The 22,674-nt window shown below is 40.0% G+C and overlaps 1 protein-coding gene across 2 annotated transcripts in view; it reads left to right on the top strand.

Annotated features, from left to right (window-relative positions):
- The first annotated feature begins 2,607 nt into the window (after nucleotides 1-2,607).
- The window catches only part of CCDC81 (coiled-coil domain containing 81), a 33,393-nt gene continuing 13,326 nt past the window's right edge, over nucleotides 2,608-22,674 (top strand). The window contains exons 1-7 of one of the 2 annotated variants that reach the window (XM_032852864.1): nucleotides 2,608-2,649; nucleotides 2,826-3,032; nucleotides 10,893-10,954; nucleotides 13,200-13,356; nucleotides 17,216-17,472; nucleotides 20,086-20,165; nucleotides 22,423-22,544. In XM_032852864.1, coding sequence (XP_032708755.1) covers nucleotides 2,954-3,032; nucleotides 10,893-10,954; nucleotides 13,200-13,356; nucleotides 17,216-17,472; nucleotides 20,086-20,165; nucleotides 22,423-22,544 — 757 coding nt within the window. In that variant the 5' untranslated portion in view covers nucleotides 2,608-2,649; nucleotides 2,826-2,953. Of the gene's footprint in view, nucleotides 2,694-2,825; nucleotides 3,033-10,892; nucleotides 10,955-13,199; nucleotides 13,357-17,215; nucleotides 17,473-20,085; nucleotides 20,166-22,422; nucleotides 22,545-22,674 lie in introns of both variants that reach the window. The other variant, XM_032852865.1, reaches the window with a different exon arrangement.

Genomic DNA, 22,674 nt, shown 5'->3' with positions numbered 1-22,674 from the left:
TGATATGACCACTAAAAATTAGCCTGCTCAGCAAGTGTCAAGACAACTGGCACAAAAGAGTTTGCCCATTGTTTGCTGCTGATCCATTCAACAATCTTCCCTGCTTATTTCCCCAAAGAATCTAAGACAACCTATTCTGCGAAAGACAAGTGCTTGAAGACTAAACACCATCACAGACTAAGGATAGAAGGCAGGTGGTAAAAGAGAGAGTGGGAGAAAATTATTTTTTCAAGAAACTAGTTTATGAAAGTCCTAAAAAACCTAGTTCTGAACTTCTTAGTAGAAGATAGAGAGAGAAAACCTGAGTTATGGAGCCTGTCATTTTTTATTTATTTTATTTTATTTTTAAAAAGATTTTATTTATTTATCACAGAGAGAGAGATCACAAGTAGGCAGAACAGCAGGCAGAGAGAGAGGGGGAAGCAGGCTCCCTGCTGAGCAGAGAGCACAATGTGGGGCTCGATCCCAGGACCCTGAGATCATGACCTGAGCAGAAGGCAGAGGCTTAACCCACTGAGCCACCCAGGCGCCTTGAGCTTATCATTTTTTAGCACAGATTTTCTCAGTCCTATTAGACACAGTGATTCTTTTCTGCAACAAATATTTTGCCTGAATGCCTTGCTACTATCCTGAAGTGAGGTTTGTAGATAATACAGCTTATTTACCTATACCATTTAAAAGTGAATATAAAGGAAGCATCTGGATGGCTCTGTAGGTTAAACATCTGACTCTTGATCTCAGCTCAGGTCTCAACGTCAGGATCATGTGTTCAAGCCCCACCTTGGGCTCCATGTTGGGAGTGGAGCCTACTTAAAAAGAAATGACTATGAAGTCCAAATTCTAGTATAATGTAAGTAATGTATAGTAAAATAACATATATTTTAATATACACGTGTCTAGGCATGACTATGCTGGAAGGCCAGTGAAGTTGCCACATGCTTTTACCAACAGAAAGGATCACCGTGAATACCACAACAGCAAATGCAGTCTGGCTCTGCTGTGTTGGCTACTCAGATGCCACAAGCCTCATCGATCATAATGATTATAGTTTTCCTAAATAGGAAGAATTCTTCTAAATTCCTGAAAAAGAAAAGGCATAATCTTAAATCCTGAAAAAAAAGGGCATAATTCCCCCAGCTTCCTTGGATTTTGGATTTCTAGGAAATTAAGTGATATTGAAAAACTTCTTGGTATTTGCACTTAAAGTGGTTTTTTCCCCCTAGGTTCATAAGCAGTCCCCTTTTTTCTTACATGGGGATGTCTGATGAGATATTTCAACATAGTGCAGAATGCGGGACAGTCTTCACTGTATAGGATTGTCCTGTACATTGCAGGCCATCAGGCCTCCCTAGTTTCTGTTCACACTAAGTGCCAGAAGTTTCTCCCTCCCACCACCATTGCAACAGTCACTTTGGAAATCTTCTTGGCATGTATCAAAATCTGCACTTCCCATGACCCAGTAGTCTACTCCTAATTGTCTACACATCAGAAATGAGTATGTATGTGCATCACAGTTTTGTTCAAAAATATTTGTAGCACAGAGAAATGTACCTCCGAAACAAATAATACATTATATGTTAATTAAAAAAATATTTACAGCAACATTGTTCCTATTAGCCCCAAATGGAAGTAACTCAGATGTTTCCTCAGCAGTGGAATGGATAACTTGTGCCATATGCACACACAGGAATAATATGCAACAGTGAAGATGAACAAATTGCTCCTCCAGAAGCCGTGGGGAATCTCACAAACGTAATGTTGAATGACAGAGCCGCACACAAAATAATACATACTATGTGATTCCAAAAGTTCAAACACAGGCAAATAAATTTATAGTATTTGTGGAATAATGCCTGGAGGGGAAATGAGGTATTTCTGGGGTGATAGAGCTTCCTTCCTCTCCCTCCCTTCCTTTTTCCACTTATCATTTATTTGTATCATAAGAAGTTAGTATTCTGCGGAACACTCTGGGAAAATAATTTTGTGTGACTTCTGTTTTATTAACTCTCAGTTTTCATAGAGAACCTCAGAGAGGTAGGGTAGCTTGCCCAATTTTGAGTAGTGAGTGATGGATGCAAGAGTTGTTTCTTGACCTGGATGGGGCTTATGTGTGTGTTCACTTTGGGATAATTCATTATCGGCAGCGGTAAGAGTATTAAAACAAGTCTGTAGCATGACATTCGTGCAGTGTAAAGGAAATTAAAAAAAAGAAACGTCAGTTTCTCTCCCCAGTCCTCTGGCTGTCTATCTCCTCTGGAGAGAGCCCAGGGCAAACCAAACGTGAGAAAAAAAAAAAAGTCCAGTTCAAAATGCAGTCCTCGCACAGATCTGGAGACTCAAATGTCCACCACTAGGGTTAAAAGGTATTCCCAAACTGGTCCAAGGTGGTTACAAAAGCGAGGAAATCTCGTCGCTGTCCAGGGTAAGAAGGGAAAGAAAAAACGTGAAATTACTCCCCAACCTCGTTGTTGGAGGCTCCGGAATCACCAGGGCAACTGGGAGCGACCCATCTTAGGAGGCGGGGCCAAGGCCATTCTTTGACACCCTAGCAACGCAGCAAGCCTTTGTCGCGTCCTAGCAACACATCTGGCCCTCCGTGTGTCCTTCGTCCTCCTTGCCAGGCTCTAGGCTCCCGCTTACCCTCTCATGGTACCTCTCAGTGGCCCGGAGGGAAGGCTTGGATTTGCATACTGGTGCGGGACAGCTCTTGGGTTCCTGTGGTGGGAGTCACTCAGGGAAAGTCAGCACATGGAGGGAGAGACAGTGAGAAACAGCGTTTAAGAAAGAAAAAAAAAAATCAAGATTTGGTAATTTTTATTTTTAAGGCACATCCAAAGCTCTGAGGAGAGGAGATTGGAGGGTGGGAAAATCAATTTTGTACAAACTCCATATAAAGAAAGAAGAAGAGACCCATTGAGGGCTGAGAACCGAGCCAACTGGAGACAGACCTGCAATGTTGGACACCATCGTCCCTTCCGTGCAAGACCTGGGCAGGCAGGTGCTGCCTACGCTGCTGTCGCTGAGCCAAGAGGGTAAGCGATGTGGGGTGAGGGCCCAGGGGGCTGGATCTTAACCCGATTAGGGAAAGGCAGAAAATCTCCTTCCTTATCCTCCGGAGTGACCAGGTTGTCTTGGCAGCCAGCTGGCAATCACAGCAGGCTTACACTGGATGCCCAGAGACAGTTTCTTTATTGACTGCCTTAATGAGGGAAAGGGGCCAGGTGAGGATTTTGATTAAAAGAGATAATGTCTTAACTTGGGGACTAGCACAAAGTAAGTGCTCAATAAATGTTAGCTAAAAACAACCACCCCAAATGGCTCCTTCCCAGACTACATGAAAGAAAAGGCTACTTTTGTTGCCCTTGATGTTTTGGGGTTAAGTGAGAGGACCATAAAATGAACAGGGTGGTTGGAAGAAGACCTGGCAACGTCTTACTGAAAGCTTACTAGGCTTGATCAAAAACATACTTTCTTGGAAGAATCCCCCTAAAGTGACACTGAGATGTCTGGAAGCAATAGGAGCCCTTGGTTTTCCGGAAATGGACACTATTGTTACTATCAAGTCATTGTAACTTAGGGACGTTGCCTATGCTTTAACCAAATGACTTAAGAAGACAAAAATAAATAGGAGTAGATGCCTCTTTTCTTTCCCCTGCATCACTCCTATTTTTTCCCATTATAATAATTCTAAAAGAAGCATTGAATATAATGGTTTTATGGATTAAAAATATTTGCCATATTTATAAATTTATATAGAATTTGTTTATATGAGTAATTTTGAGAACCTACTATGTGTTAGGTACTAGAGAACTGATGGTGAGCAAAAACCTTGGAATTTATAGTCTATTGAGGGAAGAGATACACATTAACCAAATAATCACAGAAATAAATACTACTTTACAATTAGTAAGTGCCATGGGTGCGGGTGCATGGTACACTGGGAACTTTTACTCAGGGCGAGGATGGGGATATGTGTCAAGATTTGCTGAAGAAGAGAAGATTCGAGCTGAGATGTGAAGAAGGAGTTGCCGTGAAATAGATGAAACGAATCAGGGGAGTGAGGAGTGGAGGGAAGCGGCAGTGTGCCTGGCAGGGGGAATAACAAGAGCGTGTTGACAAGAGGGAGCCTGGTGTGACTGCAGGACTGAAGGGAAGTCAAGATGGCTTCTCTGTCAGTGTGGGAGGTGAGTGTGTTCTAAAGGAGGCTGGAGAGAAATGGAGGGATCAGGCAATGCATGTAAATCATATTAAGGATAGTGGTCCCTATTCTAAGCCTGATTAAAGGCCCCTAAGAGTTTTGCGTGAAGCTAAAGGAGGGGTTGAATGACATGATCAAGTTTGTGGGTTGTTTTGTTTTGTTTTGCTTTAAAGATTTTATTTATTTGACAGAGATCACAAGTAGGCAGAGAGTCAGGCAGAGAGAGAGGGTGGGGGAAGCAGGCTCCCTGCTGAGCAGAGAGCCCGATGTGGGGCTCCATCCCAGTACTCTGGGATCAAGACCTGAGCCAAAGGCAGAGGCTTAACCCACTTAGCCACCCAGGCACCACAATCAAGTTTGTATTTTAAAAAAGATTGCTCTGGTTTCCAAGTGAATGAATTGGGGGGTTAAGAACACCTAGAACAGTAACTTAAGTGAGAATGAATGGTAGCTTGGTCTAAATTGGTAGCAGTAGAAGTGGAGAGAAGTAGACAAACTGTAAGGCTATTTAGAGACAAAATTTACAGATTGTGGTAGTGGACTGGGAAGGAGGATGAGAGAGAAAGGAAGTCTCAAGGATGAGTTCTGAGTTCTTGGCTTATATAATTGAGTAGATGGTGATGACAGTCATTGCGATTGAAACCTTGGATATAGGGCAAGATTTAAGGGAAGAAAGATGCTGGGTTTTTGTTTGTTATGTTTTTTTTTTTTAATGTTTTTATTTGAGAGAGAGAGAGAGAGAATCAAAGAGAGACAGATAGCATGAGAGGGTAGAGGGTCAGAGGGAGAAGCAGACTCCTATGCGGGACCCGATCCTGGGACTCCAGGATCATGACCCAAGCTGAAGGCTGTCACTCAACCAACTGAGCCACCCAGGCACCAAGAAGATGCTGGTTTTGAGCACGTGAAGTGTCTCAGTGAGATATCCAAAGAGGCAGTGGGATACATGGGTCTAGAACCTAAAGATGGGGAGAGTTTCTGGGCTTCTAAAAAAACACTTGGGACTCATCAGAATTTTGGTGGTGATTAAAGCCCTGAGCATGGATGTGACTGCTTAAGAGGAGTCTTGAGTGAAGAATGAAGGTCGAGGGCTATACCTTTGAAAATTTCAACACTTTATTTATTTATTTATTTATTTATTTATTTATTTATTTATAAGATTTTATTTATCCATTTGAGAGAGAGAGACAGCATGAGCAGGGTGGGAGGGGAGGGGAGGGGCATAGGGAGAGGGAGAAGCAGACTTCTTGCTTAACAGGGGCCCCCATGCGGGACTTGATCCCAGGACCCTGGGGTATGACTTGAGCTGAAGGCAGATGCTTAACCAACTGAGCCACCCAGGTGCCCCAAAATTCCAGCATTTAATGGCTAAGTTGAGGAGGATGAGTTTTCGAAGGAGAATGAGAGAAAATGGTTGTACCGGTAGGAAGAAAACACAGGAGACAATAGTTGTCACAAAAGCTAACAGGAGAGGTGTTTAAAGGAGGAGAGTGGTCATCAGCGTTAGATATGACTGAGGGGTCAGAGAGGTGAAAATTAAACGTATTTATTTAATCTGTTGACAAGGAGACCATTGGTGACCTCAGCAGGAACTTTATTGGTTGAAGGACAGAAATAGAAGTCAAATAACTACTTATTAACATTCACAAATGACCCAGTGTGAAGGAGATAAGGATAAAATTCCAATTTCAGGAAACAAAAAAAATAATTTTTTCATATTAAGTCCTGTTGTTTCCATATGTTTCACTGAAGTTTAGTATTACGTAGTTATGGTACTTCGAAGGTCCTGTCATCGTTTTATGGATATGAACTGAATCAAACTTGTGAAGACTACATAGCCAGCAATCTTCGGAAGCAGGAAGGCTGTAGGTCTTCAGTGTGACACACTGATCTTTTCACTGCACTTTGCTCTGGGAATATGTTTCTTTGTTTAGATCACTCTTGAATATTTTGCTTTGTTTGTGTGTCAGTATTTTAATTTTAGAAGATGTCTTATGAAGTCAGGGAGCTTATCTTTTATATTTGGTATTAATATCTATTTCTAGCATATATTATTCTATAATTTACATAATGGACACAGTTCTTTTTTAAAATGATCATATATAAAACAGAGAATTCCTGCTACTTGGCTCTGTGTTTACAAATATGGTTTTGAATGCATAGAGTGTTTAGAATTTGAAGTCAAATGATGGTTGAACTGAGTACAGAAGGTACGTCCAGGGATTATTTCTTTATAATAGTGATTCATGGGATTTCAGTATTTGATTAAAATAAATAATTACCCCACCTTTCTCTAAAATATAAAAGTAGCATATTCTTTAACTTGCTTCATAGACTGGATTACAATTCTTTTTGTTTTGAGATTAAGTGATGCCCTCTCTGATTTTGGGATGCCAGAAAAATCAAAGATAAAAATCATAGTTTGTAAGATATTCGAATCTACCTATTCCAGCCAAAGGGCAGGACCCAAAAGCTTCCTAAAGGGAATGATGTGCAAGCTTTCTCTTTTCTTCAGTAACAAATAGCAAATTTCAGGGGCGCCTGGGTAGCTCAGTGGCTCAGTGGGTTAAGTCTCTGCCTTTGGCTCAGGTCATGATCCCAGGGTTCTGGGATCGAGCCCCGCATCGGGTTCTCTGCTCAGTGGCGAGCCTGCTTCCTCCTCTCTCTCTGCCTGCCTCTCTGCCTACTTGTCATCTCTGTCAAATAAATAAATAAAATTTAAAAAAATAGCAAATTTCAGTTTCAAATAATAAACTCTGCTCTTGCATAACTTTGCCCATTAGATTGTATGGAGTAAAATGACGTGACTTGTGAATATATCATCCAAATGAAGAAAGGTGATCCTCAAATTTCCAGTTAAGCTCAGTCAAGTCTTTTCATTAGTTTGGTTGCAAGCTATATAGTTTCTCCAGGCTCTAATTAAATCATTTCCTTTTGGTATAGATTGTTTTCCTGAAATTTGAGCTGCATATCATGAGTCTAGGTGAAAGACTTAATAGTTTTGACTTAAAAACTTTGAAAGGTCTCCCTGTAAATCTGCGTATTATGAAGATTCTTTATTGTTAGTAAATTAATGACGTTTTTGGTCATGATGAAAATTTTAATTCAGCATACAATTGAGATCAGTTGAAAGACCTTCTTAGTTCTTAGCTGCCAGAAGTAGAATTCTTTTGTCTATGGTGGTGGGCAAGAGTGAGGAACACAGTAGGATGGAGCAGAGTAGAAGGAAAACTTGGTTATAATCTTGTCCCTTGGCTCGCTGTAGCATGCAACCCTAGTTTTCTTGGTGGGTGAGTGAATTTCCATCACCCAGCTTGTTTCCCGATGCCGATGAGAATCACTACTACTTCTCATTGCCTAACCTATTCCTCCTCTGGCATATTAATTAAAATACTTATAACCCTGATATATTGGAATTTAAAGTTTGCAATTTCCCTGCTTTAGCTAGTGGCTTAAACCATTAGAAATAAAAGTTGTATGTTATGCTAAGCAAAATATGTCCAATCAGAGAAAACCAATTATCATATGATCTCACTGATATGTGGAATTTAAGAAACAAAGCAGAGGATCGTAGGGGAAGAGAGGAAAAATGAAACAAGATGAAACCAGAGAGGGAGATAAACCATGAGAGACTCTTAATCATAGGAAATGAACTGAGGGTTGCTGGAGCGGGGGCAGGTGGAGGGAGAGGCTAACTGGGGGATGGACCTTAAGGACATGTGATGGAATGAGCACTGGGTATTGCACAAGACTGATGAATCACAGACCAGTACACCTGAGATAAATAATCCATTATGTTAATTAATTGAATTTAAAATTTTAAAAAGGAAAAAAAGTAATAAAAGTATAGCAATAAATCAAGCAGTTTCCAAAGTGGAAAGAGAATTGGTCTTTTATCACCAACTGTGTCCATATCCAAAAGAGGCAACCTGGTAAATGTTACTGTTCTTGATCTTTTATTTTGAGAATTAAACATAACACTTGATTTGCAAAGAGTTCCTCAGTGAAAAGTATCTTTTTTAAAAAAGATTTTGTTTATTTACTTGAGAGAGCATGCATGAACAAGCTGGGGGAGGGGCAGAAGGAGAGAGAATCTGAGCACAGAACCCAACAAGGGGCTGGATCCCACAACCATGAGATCTTGACTGGAGCTGAAATGGAGAGTCAGATGCCCCTGGAAAGTATCTTTAATACACATCATTGGGTCTGGAATGGAGATGTCAACACAGACTTAATTTTCTGTATTTCTTTTTCTTTTCCAGCTTTAAATTTTTTTTAATTTGCATATTTAAAAATTGTGCATTCCCATGATTAAAATTGTTGAACAAAAAAATGGCACTCTGATTAAACTGCATTTTACAGCCTGCAGGACACCTTGGACCAGCTGCATTTTTACTCTAGATTTCACTGTCTTCCCACCCAGCTTCTTCCTTCACCAACATGCAAGTTCTTTTCCTTGCCTGCCAGCCAGACAGGCAGATGGGAGAGGCAAGCACAGCTTTCACTGTCAGTAGTTCTTGATTCCTTGATGTGAAAAGGGGAAGCACAGCCATTTAAACTTGATCCAATGTGTTTGCCTCTGACAAGGTGAAACAGCTGAAAAGAAGTAAGAAAGCAATGCTTGTGGAATGTGCCGTGTATATCGGCTGCACACGCCTCATTAAGATTCCCTGCTTGCTTCTCCTGTTCAGTCGTTTCTCTTGAAGGCAGTGGATTTTTCTTCTACGTTTCTGCCTTCTTCAATTTCAACTTACTGAATTTCTCTAAGTCCTCTCGGGGCTGTCAGACTTTGGTTGCAGAGGAAGCAGAGTGAGGTACACAAGTCAGCGAAGTCCATCCTGTACCGTGGCTGCCGCCAAGTCTCTGTATTTCTAAATATTGGTTATACCTAGAGTATATCCTCATATCCCATATTTAACACTAGTTACTGGCAACTACTTATTTTTCTGCCACATTTTTTTGGGGAACATATCTCAGAACAAGAAAAACAAAGAAGACCTCTCTCTGATCATTCAAAGCAGATAGGGAGAAGTCTATGCACTGATCCAAGACCTTGGGTCCCTACCCTAAGTTCTGTTGTTAAAAATTATTGTTTTAGAGATAATATTAGTATATTTGTTACAGTAAATTAGGTACATTTGAAGCAGTAAATTAGGATTAGGCAGGAGGTCTGCAGAGCCCTTGCAGCAGAGCGGTGACAGCTTGTCATCTTAAGAGTAACAAATGAGAATGAAAAGCAAGTCAAAAATTAAGCAAAAACATGGTGATGATTTTGCAATATAGACAAATGTCAAATAATATTGTACACTTGAAACTAGTATAATATTATGTGTCAATTGAATCTCAATTAAAAAAGAATGTATATTTTTATAGGTTTAGTAATGATGTTTTAGGAGCATAAGACATTTAAAGATTTTATTTTATTTATTTGACAGAGGGAGAGATCACAAGTAGGCAGAGAGGCAGGCAGAGAGAAAGGGGGAAGCAGGCTCCCTGATGAGCAGAGAGCCCGGTGTGGGGCTCCAACCCAGGACCCTGAGACCATGACCTGAGCTGAAGGCAGAGGATTAACCCACTGAGCCACCCAGGAGCCCCTGGGCACAAGACATTTAAAAAATATGGAAGGCTACTGCATGCTACTCACTGTTGATGGTACACAAAGAGTGCACCAAAGAACTTAGGTCCCTGCTGCCATGGAATTTATCGTCTAGGCAGGGTTGTGCAGAAAGATCACACACACACACACACACACTTCATTTGGGAGTCCTCCCCCCACCGAAAGAATTAAGCAAAACAGAAGTAGAGGGACGCTTAATATATAGACAACAGCCTTTCATGCCTCAGTGGTGCTTGGCTTTATTCTTGTATTATAGGATGGCATACGAATGAAGGTTTATCAGATGGCACAGAGTATACACTCCATAAATGCTTTTTGAATGTCATCAAAACAAGGAGAGGGTGAAATAGGTGATGGGGATAAAGGGGTGAACTTGTGATGAGCACCCGGTGTTGTAGGGAAGTGTTGAATCACTAAATTGTACACCAGAAACTAACATTACGCTATATGTTAACTAACTGGAATTTAAATAAAAACTTTATTATTTTTAAAAATATATATATTTATTTATTTATTTGACAGAGAGAGAGAGAGAGAGAGAGAGAGATCACCAGTAGGCAGAGAGAGGGGGGAAGCAGGATCCCCGCCGAGCAGAGAGCCTGATGCAGGGCTCTATCCCAGGACCCTGAAATCATGACCTGAGCCAAAGGCAGAGGCTTAACCCATTGGACCACCCAGGAACCCCTAAATAAAAACTTAAAAAAATTCTAGATTATACTTGGCTAGCTCTATTTATAGGATAAAAGGAACTCTGTCACACTTTTATAGAATTTATAGAATTTCCTTTATAGAATTAAAAACAAGTGTGTGATAGAGTTCCCTTTATCCTAGAAAGATTTTACTCAAAAGTTTATTGTATTATTATTATTATTAAGCACATTTTTGGAACTTAAAAGGGGGAGCTTTAGCTATTAGGAAAATTAACTTTGAGGAATGAACTTACTTTCTTCTAATTCTAAATTTATTGGGAATTACTATTATTTGATTCTGCATTTCATATTTACTTTTTTATACTAGCACCAGGTACTATCACATGAATGCTTAAATAAATTATTTTTTATTTCCTTTGAATATCAGAAGTCTCTGCTATCTGGGCAAATGTGTCGGAATTTGTGGAACGGCAGCTATCCCTGCACAAGGTAAGATTTATACTTTAAGTTTAATGCAAGAGTCCAAAGGATCTTTCCTCCTTAGTCTTGTATAATTTTGCTGTGAGCAAGATAGCAGACTTTATGGCCATCCTAATTTAACTTTCAGTCTTGTGATTTTATCATGCTCCCACTTTTGACTTATGGATAGTAGATTTAACAAACATGGATTTTATTCTTAGGTAATGAATTTGTAAAAGTTTTACTCTTCTAGTGATACCAAGCACTGACTAGCCTGGCTATGTGTAGAGGAACTAGATGAATTCTATTTATCTGTGACCAGATAGTTCCTGGCATAGCTATAGAAAGATATATTGCTTCCGTCTTGCCTTCTTGCAGGGAATGGCTTTTTATTGAAATACAAGGAGACAATGAGGGACTGAACTCAACTTTCCCAAAATGAGAAATCTTGGCTTGCCTTGAGTTTGGATGCCATAGAACTGGTCAGAACTTTGAGAAGTTTGGAGGGGAGTTGGGAAGTTGTGGAACATTTATATGCTACTCAGAGGTCTCAATATGGCAGTCCTTGGGCCGAATTCATCCTTCAAACTTTTGTTTGTTCTGATAATTTGAATTAGTCATCACCTAAAATTTGGAGAGTTTATATAAAGTTTTGCATCTGTTTCTCTCTTTTCTTGAAAAATCAGCAGATTTAACAATACCAGTTTTTCCATGCCTGCATGCTGACATTTGACTGGAGCCAAAAATGGGCTCTAGCCTTTGGATGGGATTTGTACTTTCTAGCCACTGCAGTTTCTGGTTGGCTACCTTCACTCCCCTGCATTCTTTCATGGTGTATGTAGGCATTTGTAACCCTTGAGGTATGATATTTTCAGGGAGACAGAGACCCAGTTTGAGAGTCAAAAGCATTTGCTTCTACCTAGCAGCCAAGATCATTCCACTGCAGCATACGCCTTGGATGCTGGATTGTCTGATTTTTTTTTTTAATTTTATTTTTTATAAACATATATTTTTTTCCCCACAGGGGTACAGGTCTGTGAATCTCCAGGTTTACACACTTCACAGCACTCACCATGGCACATACCCTACCCAATGTCCATAACCCCACCCCCCCTCTCCCAACCCCCCTCCCCCCAGCAACCCTCAGTTTGTTTTGTGAGATTAAGAGTCACTTATGGTTTGTCTCCCTCCCAATCCCAACTTGTTTCATTTACTCTTCTACTACCCCATTAACCCCTCATGTTGCATCTCCTCTCCCTCATATCAGGGAGATCATATGATAGTTGTCTTTCTCTGACTGACTTATTTCGCTAAGCATGATACCCTCTAGTTCCATCCACGTCGTCGCAAATGGCAAGAGGATTGTCTGATTTTAAATGAGAGACAAAACCTAAAAGATGGAATGAGAAAGCAGAGATTCTTATGGCCTCTTAAATTACCTCTTTCTAATGGCAAATGATTAAAATTTGGAATTTCACACAATTTAGGACAAGAGGAATCTTTAAAAAATTTTATTAATTATTTTTATTAATATATAATGTATTATTTGACCCAGGGGGTACAGGTCTGTGAATCCTCAGGCTTACACATTTCACAGCACTCACCATATCATATATCCTCCCCAATGTCCATAACCCAACCACCGTCTCCCTATCCCGTCCCCCAGCAAACCTCAGTTTGTTTTGTGAGATTAAGAGTCTCTTATGGTTTGTCTCCCTCCCAATCCCATCTTGTTTCATTTTTTCTTTCTCTACCCTCAAGCCCCACGCTCTGCCTCTCAAATTCCTCCTATCAGAGAGAGAGAGAGGGTGTGAGTGGGGGTGTGTGAAGGGGATGGAGAGGCAGATGGAGAGGGAGAAGAAGACTCCTTGATGAGCGGGCCCCACGTGGGGCTCCATTGGAGGACCCTGGGGTCATGACCTGGGCCAAAGGCAGACTCTTAGCTGAGCCACCAGGTGCCCTGGACAAGAGGACTCTTAAATATAGATTAAAATTAGCAATGGCATCCATACAAGTTTTCTTAGTCCTCACAGCCTTTGAATGATAATGGAGATGGGAGATCTGATGTTGGAAGGTTTGGAGATCAATGTATTACATTTATATTTATATGAAAACTTAAAGTCATAACGTGCTATAGCTGTAGGAGATTGTAGAGATCATTGATTATTTAATGGTTAATTCTTTAATTCTTTCCATGTTTTTTTTGGATAATGGTACTAAGGGTTATTTTTCTGATTGTTGCCCTTTTTTTTCCCCCCTTCCTTTTTTCTTGCAGGGGGTTCAGATTCCAGGACTTGGAACTTTCACTTTCATGAGACAAAAACTTGAAGTGGGAAACAACAAGTTTATTCTGATTCAGAGACCCATGTTTATCATGGCCGAGAAGTTAGTTCAGATTCATGGACTCAAGCAAAACAAAATATATATTCCTGGTAAACTTGTCAATATTTAAGACTTTCTCAGAAAGTAACTGGCCTGGGGATGAAAATGAAAGGGCAAAGTGTGTTCACTTGCTACCTTACGGGTTTCTGATTTGAGGAGCTCAGTTTTCATGTGGAACCTTTGCGGGTGGGGGACAACACAGGAAATAATAGACAGTCTTCCTGCAGGCCATTTCAAACCTCAGTAGCTTAAGAGGCAGGCCTGGGAAGACTTGAAGTGATGTCAAGGCAAATTTATATAAATGCCACATTACAGAGTTGTGCAGACTTTATTCATTTTTTTAGGCGCTAAGAAGTTAAAAGTAGCTATTGAAAAAGTTAATTAGGGTCTCTGGTTAGAATTATAGTCCATGTTAGCTATAAAAAAAGACCTCTAACTGTTTCTATCATACATAATCTAAATTATTAAAATTTAAAAGTGAGGTTAATAATTCCACAGACGAACACCTTGTATACCTCTCACACCCTAAAATTTTCCTTCCTTCCTCCCTCCCTCCTTCCCCCTGCCTTCCTTTCTTCCCTCTTACCATAGATATTTACTGAGGGCCAACTATGTATCAGACCTTGTTCTAGGGACCTTGAAATACAGTGGTAGGCAAAACAGGCATGCCACCTGACACAGGATGCTTGCTTACGCTCCAGCTTTGGTGTGTGGACTTAGTGATGCCTGCTCTGGCTCCTTAGGGGCCTTTGGGGGCTTCCTTCCTGATTTCTGGGCTGTGTTCCGTTTGATCTTCCTTACTATTGGCTCCTGCATCAGACTGATAGATGGACAAAGAGAAAGAATCTACCCTCGAAGTCAGCAGGTAAAAAGGCTAAAACTTGCCTTTTGTGAACTTCCCTGAAAGTTAATTTTCAGACAAACTTCCCACCTAAAAGGAAAGATTGGAAAAACAAATAACAACAAATTATACTTAGAATTCATTATGCATATAATCTATATGGTAGATTTGATGGACTGTTCAGATATTTCTACCTAGAGTTTTATGGACATATAATATCATAATTCATCAAAAACCTAGCAAAATGATGGGGCGCCTGGGTGGCTCAGTGGGTTAAAGCCTCTGCTTTCAGCTCAGGTCATGATCCCAGGGTCCTGGGATCGAGCCCCGCATCGGGCTCTCTGCTCAGCGGGGAGCCTGCTTCCTCCTCTCTCTGCCTGCTTCTCTGCCTACTTGTGATCTCTGTCTGTCAAATAAATAAATAAAATCTTTAAAAAAAAAAACTTAGCAAAGTGAAAAGATAGCCAACTTTTTTTTTTGACAAAAACATTTGCTCCTTAGAATTAGTTTGCCATCATAGTATACTGCAAAAAAGTAGCTTAAATCTGTAGTTTTTTTTTTTTTACAAGATTGGAGAATTAATTATTTTTTTATAAGTTTGAAGAAATTTCAGAATTAAATATATATGCTTGAATTAATTCACAAGAACAGTTCTGTCTAGAGTTTACCTTTGGGGTTATGATTCTTCATCATTAATTAACTACGTAACTAAACATTATACAGTGAGTCTTAAAGATTGTCAAGACATAATCCTTCCTTTGAAGAGCTCAGAATTTAGCATGGGAAATAAATATGAAAGCAAATGTTGCAACATGATTAAATGCTGTGAAAGCAGCATTAATGAGAACTGGATCAAGTGTCAAGGGAGCTGAGAGGAGAGCATGCCCAACTTTGCTCAGGGAGAGTTAGGAAGATGACATATACGGGGGGTCTTAAAGGATGATAGGACTTTGCTGGCAGAGAAGCTATGGAAAATATTTTGGGAACAGTGTGAATGATTCAAGAATAAGAGAAGGAGTAAAGCCTATGAAAGGAGTAATGGGTACTTCTGTGTGGCCTGGGCATATGATTGTGGAGGCAAGTGGAGGGAGGTAAGACAAAAATGGTTGGTAGTGGTCAAATTTTGAGGGGCCTTTGGCAGTATGGTAAGGACTTCAGAATTCATCCTATAGACAAAGAGGAGCCATTGAACGTTTTTGAGCAGAGACTTGAATGTACTAACCCAGTTTTTAGTTTAGGAAAATAGTTCTTTTAATTACAGTAGTTTTGGGGTATCTGGGTGGTTCAGTTGGTTAAGTGTCTGCCTTCTGTTCAGGTGGTGATCCCAGGCTTCTGGGATTGAGCCCCACATGGGGCTCCCTGCTCAGCAGGGAGTCTGCTTCTCCCTCTTCCTCTACCCCTTCCCCCTGCTCGTGCTTTCTCTCTGTCTCTATCTCAAATAAATAAATAAATAAAATCTTTAATTACAGTAATTTGGTGAAATATGATAGGAGCCTGAATGAAGGCATTGGCAATCGGGAGGAAGACGAAGGAGTCAATTCATGACATATTTTATATGGAGAACTGATGGGATTTGGCTGCCAGTTGAGAGTGGTAGGTAGCAAGAAGCAGGGAGGTATTTAGCATGACTCAGATTTCTTGGAAAATAGATGTATGTTCTTGTCATTAGTGTCACAGGGAATGAAGGGACAGGCAGGTTGGGATGGCCGGAAAAATAGTGAGTTCACTTTTGGATATGTTAAATTTGAAATTCCTGTAGGGATACTTAGGTAGAGAGAATTCCAGAGCTTAGGAGAGGGATGGAATCTACAGGTCAAGATTTGGATTAATTTACCTAGGAGAGGTTTGAAATAAGGGGAAGAGACAGACAAGGACAAAGTCTTGTTTAAAACACACACACACACACACACACCAATAAAACACCATCTTACCAGAAGAAGAAGAAGAAGGAAACAGCAATGGAGACCAAGGAAGAGGAAATTGGAGAACCAAGAATGGTGCCATGGATACAAGAGCAAAGAGAGGGCATGGCCAACAGAAGTTACAGAGAGGTCATGAGAGCAAGATTTACAATCTATCCGTCAGCTTGTCCATCCTGAGTTGATACTGTCCTTACTGAGATAAGTGGACTGGAAGATAGATTGAAGAGAAGCATTGGACGAATAGGAGGGGACAATCTAGAGGCAGGCATTAGAGCCTTTTCTTTTAAGACATTTACAAAAAATAAAATAGAGGGTGGTGGTATAGAAGCACCATTAAGTTGTGCAGAAGACTATGGGCTGATATACGTCTCGTAGTTATATTAATCCTCATCAATCAGCACTGTCAGACAGAAAAGCTGTAAAGTAATGCTTGCCGAATGAATGTTTAGAATGTTCTTATCTTACTCCTATCCTGTTCCTCTGTTAGTGGATCTTGTTTCTTGCCTCTTTTTGGATTTATCATCTTGATCATCTTTGTTATTTACCCCCTTTTCTGACTATTGTTCTAGTGGAACAGACCCTGTGCTTATTTTTATGCTAGATATAACCATATTCCTCTGCAGTATCATTTATGGACTTATTAGGGAGGAAAAGCAAGTTATCCAGTCTGATGCCCTCTGATAAGATGAACTTTCATTTGAAGGTAACTTCTACTGAAGATGACTATCTTTTCAAAACACTTGGCATAAAGTGTATATATAAATATAAATATAAACATTTCAAAATGGTGTGATAACTGGAGGAGATAGGCAAATATTGCTACAGTATGTCCTAAGAGAGAAGGCGGCTGACAACTTCAGAAAAACCTCTGATGAAGCGATACAGTTAGTTATTACTGTGTCTCCACGATAAAATCAAAAGCTTGTCTGCAGTACTGCTTAGAAAGCTAGTTGCTCTTATTCTGAGAAAAAAATATACTTTTAGGGAAAATTGTGCCTATTACTGTCTCTTGATAGGATACAACTAAGGGGTTCACATGGACAAGTCTATTTTTGAGTACTGAGAATCAAATAATTATTTGTGAGTGTATATGATATATCCTTGTTGTAATTTCTACTTTTTCCCCCCACCCTTTTACTCCTCTAGGTGACATCCCAGTTGTTCCACTTAATTTTGTCATGATATCCCTGGAAGGTCCATTTAGCAGGGATACAGTGGAAGGATGTGTGAAGGAGACATTGCTTTTTTTATCACGATCCATTTCCATCAAACAAAATGTGGAATTTACTTTCAAAGGAATCGGGGTCCTTGTGATTAAAGACAACAAAGTGAAGATGAGATTTTATAAGGACTTCCTTTGTTCAGTGGATGGAAGTGGGACTTTGGCAAAAGCCCTAGCAAATGTAAATTAATGTTTTCCTTCTCCAAACCCCTCTCCCAATCATAGCTTTGAATTGTTGTGTCATTATTAAGAAGAATTATTAAGAAAAATTCAGGTGGAGTTGTGCCTGGGTAGCTCAGTCAGTTGTTACCAACCCTTGATTTCAGCTTAGTTCATAATCCTCAGGGTCATGAGACTGAGTCCCACATTGGGCTCCATGATCAGTAGGGAGTCTTTGGGATTCTCTCTCTCCCTCTCCCTCTGCTCTTCCTCCCTCTTGCATGCACACATTCTCTCTCTTAAATAAATAAATAAATCTTTAAGGAAAAAAAAATATTCAGGTTGGCATATTTTAAATGGCACTTACCCCGAGTATGAAGAAGTCCTTGTTTATAGATGACTAATTCTTTGACAAAGTTTAGAAGGGCAAAGAAACTTTAAAATAAGTTTTGAGTCAATGCCAATTGAAAAATATAAATAGTAATAGAAACACTCATAATTCTGAATGTTTTATAGTACCTTATAGTTTAAAAATTCTTCCACATGTATTATTTCATTTGCGGTTCAAAACTTTTATCAAACAGGCATTATTTTCATCCTGATTTTATAAATGAGAAAAACGGAGGTCAGATTATGCGGAGAGACTGAAGTCAGGGTGCTAATAAGTGGTAGAACCAGATTTTATGATCATTCTATTTTTTTTTCTTTTTGCTGGTTATAGCATTTTAATGAAAACCTATAGTGAATTGAGTCATGGAAATGTATCTTTCTTCAACTTTTTAAAAAAAGATTTTATTTATTTGACACAGAGAGAGATTACAAGTAGGCAGAGAGGCAGGCAGAGAGAGAGGGAGAAGCAGGCTCCCCGCTGAGCAGAGAGCCCGACATGGGGCTCCATTCCAGGACCCCGGGATCGTGACCTGAGCCGAAGGCAGAGGCTTAACCCACTGAGTCACCCAGGTGCCCCTTTCTTTAGCTTTTAATTTGCCATATTGTGGAACAAATTTCTAACTGACTCCATCGTTGTTAACTGTTCAGTAACTGGTATGATCTTCATGCTAAGTTCGACATAGCAGAATTTAAGGAGCTAGTGAAGTAGTCAATCAGGGGGACTAAATGCTTACTGTGCCCTAGGTTCACCTCTGGGAACCAACAAAGCTGGTATAAGTGAATTAGATTGTCATAGAATATTAGATAATCCTGTGTCCCACAGAGTAAAAGCCCGATTTTTTAAGTGAAAAGGCTATAAAATGAAATTCTATAAATATGGTCAAATTCTACCCTTTAATTTATTCTCTCATGGAGCTCTTAAGAGTTGTACAAAATGAGGCTATTCGTGTTTCCTCACAATCTGGTTTTATGCAGGATCTTAAAGAGAGGTACCGACCCTGTGTGTGTAAAGTGGAAACACATACAGGTATAACCCTCTTTTTCCATGAAAACCCACCAGAAACAAGGCCAAAGCACTCACCCATCTCTAATCTTCAGGGATACTAGGGAACTCTGTAGCTTTAATAATGCATTTCTAAGAGAGGACAGAATTTTAATTGGCCTGCTGTACTCCTTTAAGCCATAACTTTTAAGGAGCGCTTTCCAGAAAGTAGTCCTGAGAGAGATCCTATGAAAAGAGGATCTGGAGGCCAAAGCCAATGGAGGACTGCTGCATATATCAACTTCACGCACAGAAGCACAAAGCACACAGGCCTGTTCAAGGATCTGAGAAGTCCAGCTACAGAGAAGCTACTTTAACTGCCTGAATCATGAATCATGGAACTTTAGGTTAATCCAATACTTGTTAACATCTATAAAACACATTTTGGGAACTTGCTGTAAAGTGGTGAGAATGATTGTTTTCCCCTCAAATGTCCCAGAACTTAAACCTGAGTGCTGTCTTGCAGAATGGTTCTCTTAGGAAGCTGTGGGTTTTTTTCAATGATGCTGCTTTTGGTGGAAACATATTTAAAACCTCTTTTTGGAAATTCCTTTCAAAGCCTTTTGTAAACTGTGTCATTAATCCCAGAATAATTTTGTATATCATTCTATACCAGTATAATATATAATGTGATTACTATCTAATGTAATAATAATGATAATAACGGCTATTTGTTGACTGCTGATCCTGTGCCAGCCACTTACATACAGTACCCCCAAATCCGGTGAATTAGAGCCCATTGTTAGCCCCATATGCCCAGGGTCTAAGGCTACATAACTTTAACAATATGGAGTTGTGAATATGAACCCACCAACTTCAAGCTCTTCTCTTAACCACCCAACTTTAGAGTTATTTGGGTCAAGCGTGAAATTAGCTTGCTTGTTCATTTTCCTGATAGTTTTTTTTTTTATTAAGTTGGCTCTCCTCTCAACAATGTGTAAAGGAAGCCATGAACTCTGAAGGCAATTTCCAAAGAGGCGATGGTTTGAGAAAAGGCAGCATCAGTGAGTTGGTATGGGACTACCCAGGTGGTAAATGAAATAATTCCTCATTGGTTTTATAAGCTCTAGACTTTAAGCACTCAAAAAAGTAACAATAGAGAGTACCAGGGTAGCCTTGCTTCTGAGATAGCCGATAGCTTAGATGACTCTGTGTCCGGGACCACTGCCCCAGGTGTAAGCCTTTTCTGTCTCTGTCCTTCAGAGGCCTGACACTGTGGACTCCGTGTTGTCTAGCAGAGAGATCTCAGGGAAGCGACCCAACAGTGTGCTTGCATTTCCAAGGTTAGTGCTTTGCTCCACAGGTTCCTCCAGGACAGCAATCCTTGTTGATTTATTAATGTGATTGGGTTGTGTTTCTCACCTTTTCTAGCTCATGCTGCTTTCAGTGTTCTCTCTTTCTCTCTCAGTGCTCCAGCAAAAAAGAATTTTATGCATACTTTCCATAGCTAAGATAGAAAACAATGCACAGACTATTCCTTTTTTATATTATTTTTTTTTCTGAGGTTTCAATAATTCTAAACACCACTTGGTGCTCATCACGACAACTATACTCTTAATCTTCTTTATCTCACCACTCCCCCATCCACCTCCCCTCTGGAAACCACCAGTTTATTCTCTGTATTTAAGAATCTGCTTTTTTTTTTTTTTTTTTTTGGTCTCTTATTTTCTTTGTTTGTTTGTGGAACTCCTAAGTTCCACATATGAGTGGAATGATATGGTATTTGTCTTTCTCTGTCTGACTTATTTTACTTTGTATTATACCTTCTAGGTCCATATGGACTATTCATTTTTTAAACTACTCGTAGTTCCCTGGAAATTCTGATACTACCTCCCATCACCTTTAGTCCCTGCAATATAAGTACAATTCCTCTCATCTGCGGTGCTTTCTTCTACCTTCTATCACTTCCTCTGACCTAGCTTCTTCTTTCTGCAGTGTAGCCCACCTCCTGTCTACACTCTGATTTTTACCCCTCAAGCTGTTAGAGAGACAGGTAGAATAAAGGAACAACTTTATCTTAAGAGTGCTGTGGGCATTACTGATGACTGCTGCTGACATGATTATAATAATGATAATGATAGTAATAATAATAATTGTCATCAATGGAACACTTTCTACTGTAGATGTCAGATACTGTTAAGCATTTTTTCAGTATTATTGTACTGAACCTTAACTACAGCTATGTAGGGTACATATTATAATTTTATCCATTTTATAGAGGTACAAAATTAATTGTAGTTTTAATTCTTCCCCCCCCATCCTTTTAACAAGTGAAACAACATGGTATAGTATTGAGAACACTGGAACAGGGGTCAGGAGATGGCTTTTATTTCCAGTGAGTGGCTCTCACTCACTCATTGCATGCCCTTAATCATGTTCTTCATCTTTATTGCTGCCCAACTGACTACTATGCATTTCAGGTGGAGAAAGTTTGGGGAATAACAACCAGCTTTCCAGAGTGTTATTTTCTCATGGTTTTTGAGTATGTGACATTCTCTTATGTTCGTTGGAATACTGATGAAAGGACTGCATGACATATACCTCAGCAAAACCAGTGTGAGGGCCAGAATAAGCATTAGAGAAGAGTTAGTCCAACCCCTTCATCTTGTAGATGAAATGACCAAACAACTGGCTGACCAAGTCAGAAATAAAACTATGGCTCCTCACTGCTGCATCGTCCTTTCCATTGCATCATGTTGCCTTACTCATTAAAAAGAAATCAATGAATTAAAATAATTTTATTTTGATTGTATTTGGGAAGGCAAATCTGGCTGCCCTGCTAGGACATATTTTGGCTTAAGCACTCCAAGAAGGAAATAACTGAATTGATTCAAGACCAGACACTGACAGGCTCTCCTCTTAATTACAGAGTCTAGATATGGACATGAGGACTCAAATAGTCAAAACAGTTATAGACGTTGTATTTATGTGAAGTTTGGCCCCTCAGTCTACTGGAAGTACCACCTCTCCACCATTCTCATCTCTCTTGCTTGCCACTCTAACCCAGAACTCCAAACTTGAGACCACAGAGAATCTACAATTACACACACCAACTAACAAACCCATTCCCCCACTGTGTCTCTGTAAGTCCCTCACTTTTGCCTGGAGAAGGGGTGGAGATGTGGGGAGGAGAAAGAAAGAGGAGAGAAATGGTTATTTCCAGACATACTCTGCCTACAGGGTATGAATCTGCCCTCAAGCCATCCAACAGCCACCTTTCACTGTATCACTCCTAATGGCATCTCGGTATAGAACTAGAAAAGAAAGACAAATTTAAACTGAAACTAAACCCAAAAGCTTAAATCCCACAATTTATCTGTATAAGAGCTGCTTTTGAGCCCCCCGTGTTGAGGGGGAAGGTCTCGGTCAGCTCTCAGATTTAGACTCAAATCGAGCCTCAGCAATTCAAAGCACTTGCCCCCTTGAGGGAATTGCGCTTACTTCAGAATCAGAGAGCTAGCTGGCTGGCTTCTCAGGATTGAAAGTTCACATGGTCACCTATTCAGGTCCAGTGCAGTAAACATTGTGGCTTATTTCTAGGATTGAGCTCAAGGAGATGGAGAACAAACCACCTATGGAGACCATTGTAGAAGAAGGTAGAAAGAATAGACAAGGGAAGTGCAAATTAAAAGACCAGCCAGACAAAGAAGAAGGCATCAGAGGTAGGCCAATGATTCTGGGCATCATCTGTCATGCTTTATTGCTTATGGGTCCAGCCATATTTCTTAGTGACTTCTGTGCCCCAATAAAATTAGTTAGATTCATGAATAATCACTGTATTCTTCTTTCTAA

Source organism: Lontra canadensis, unplaced genomic scaffold (genome assembly GCF_010015895.1).
Source record: "Lontra canadensis isolate GAN:19392208 unplaced genomic scaffold, GSC_riverotter_1.0 scaffold7, whole genome shotgun sequence".
NCBI lineage: Eukaryota > Metazoa > Chordata > Mammalia > Carnivora > Mustelidae > Lontra > Lontra canadensis.
This window is presented reverse-complemented; position numbering and strand designations above follow the sequence as displayed.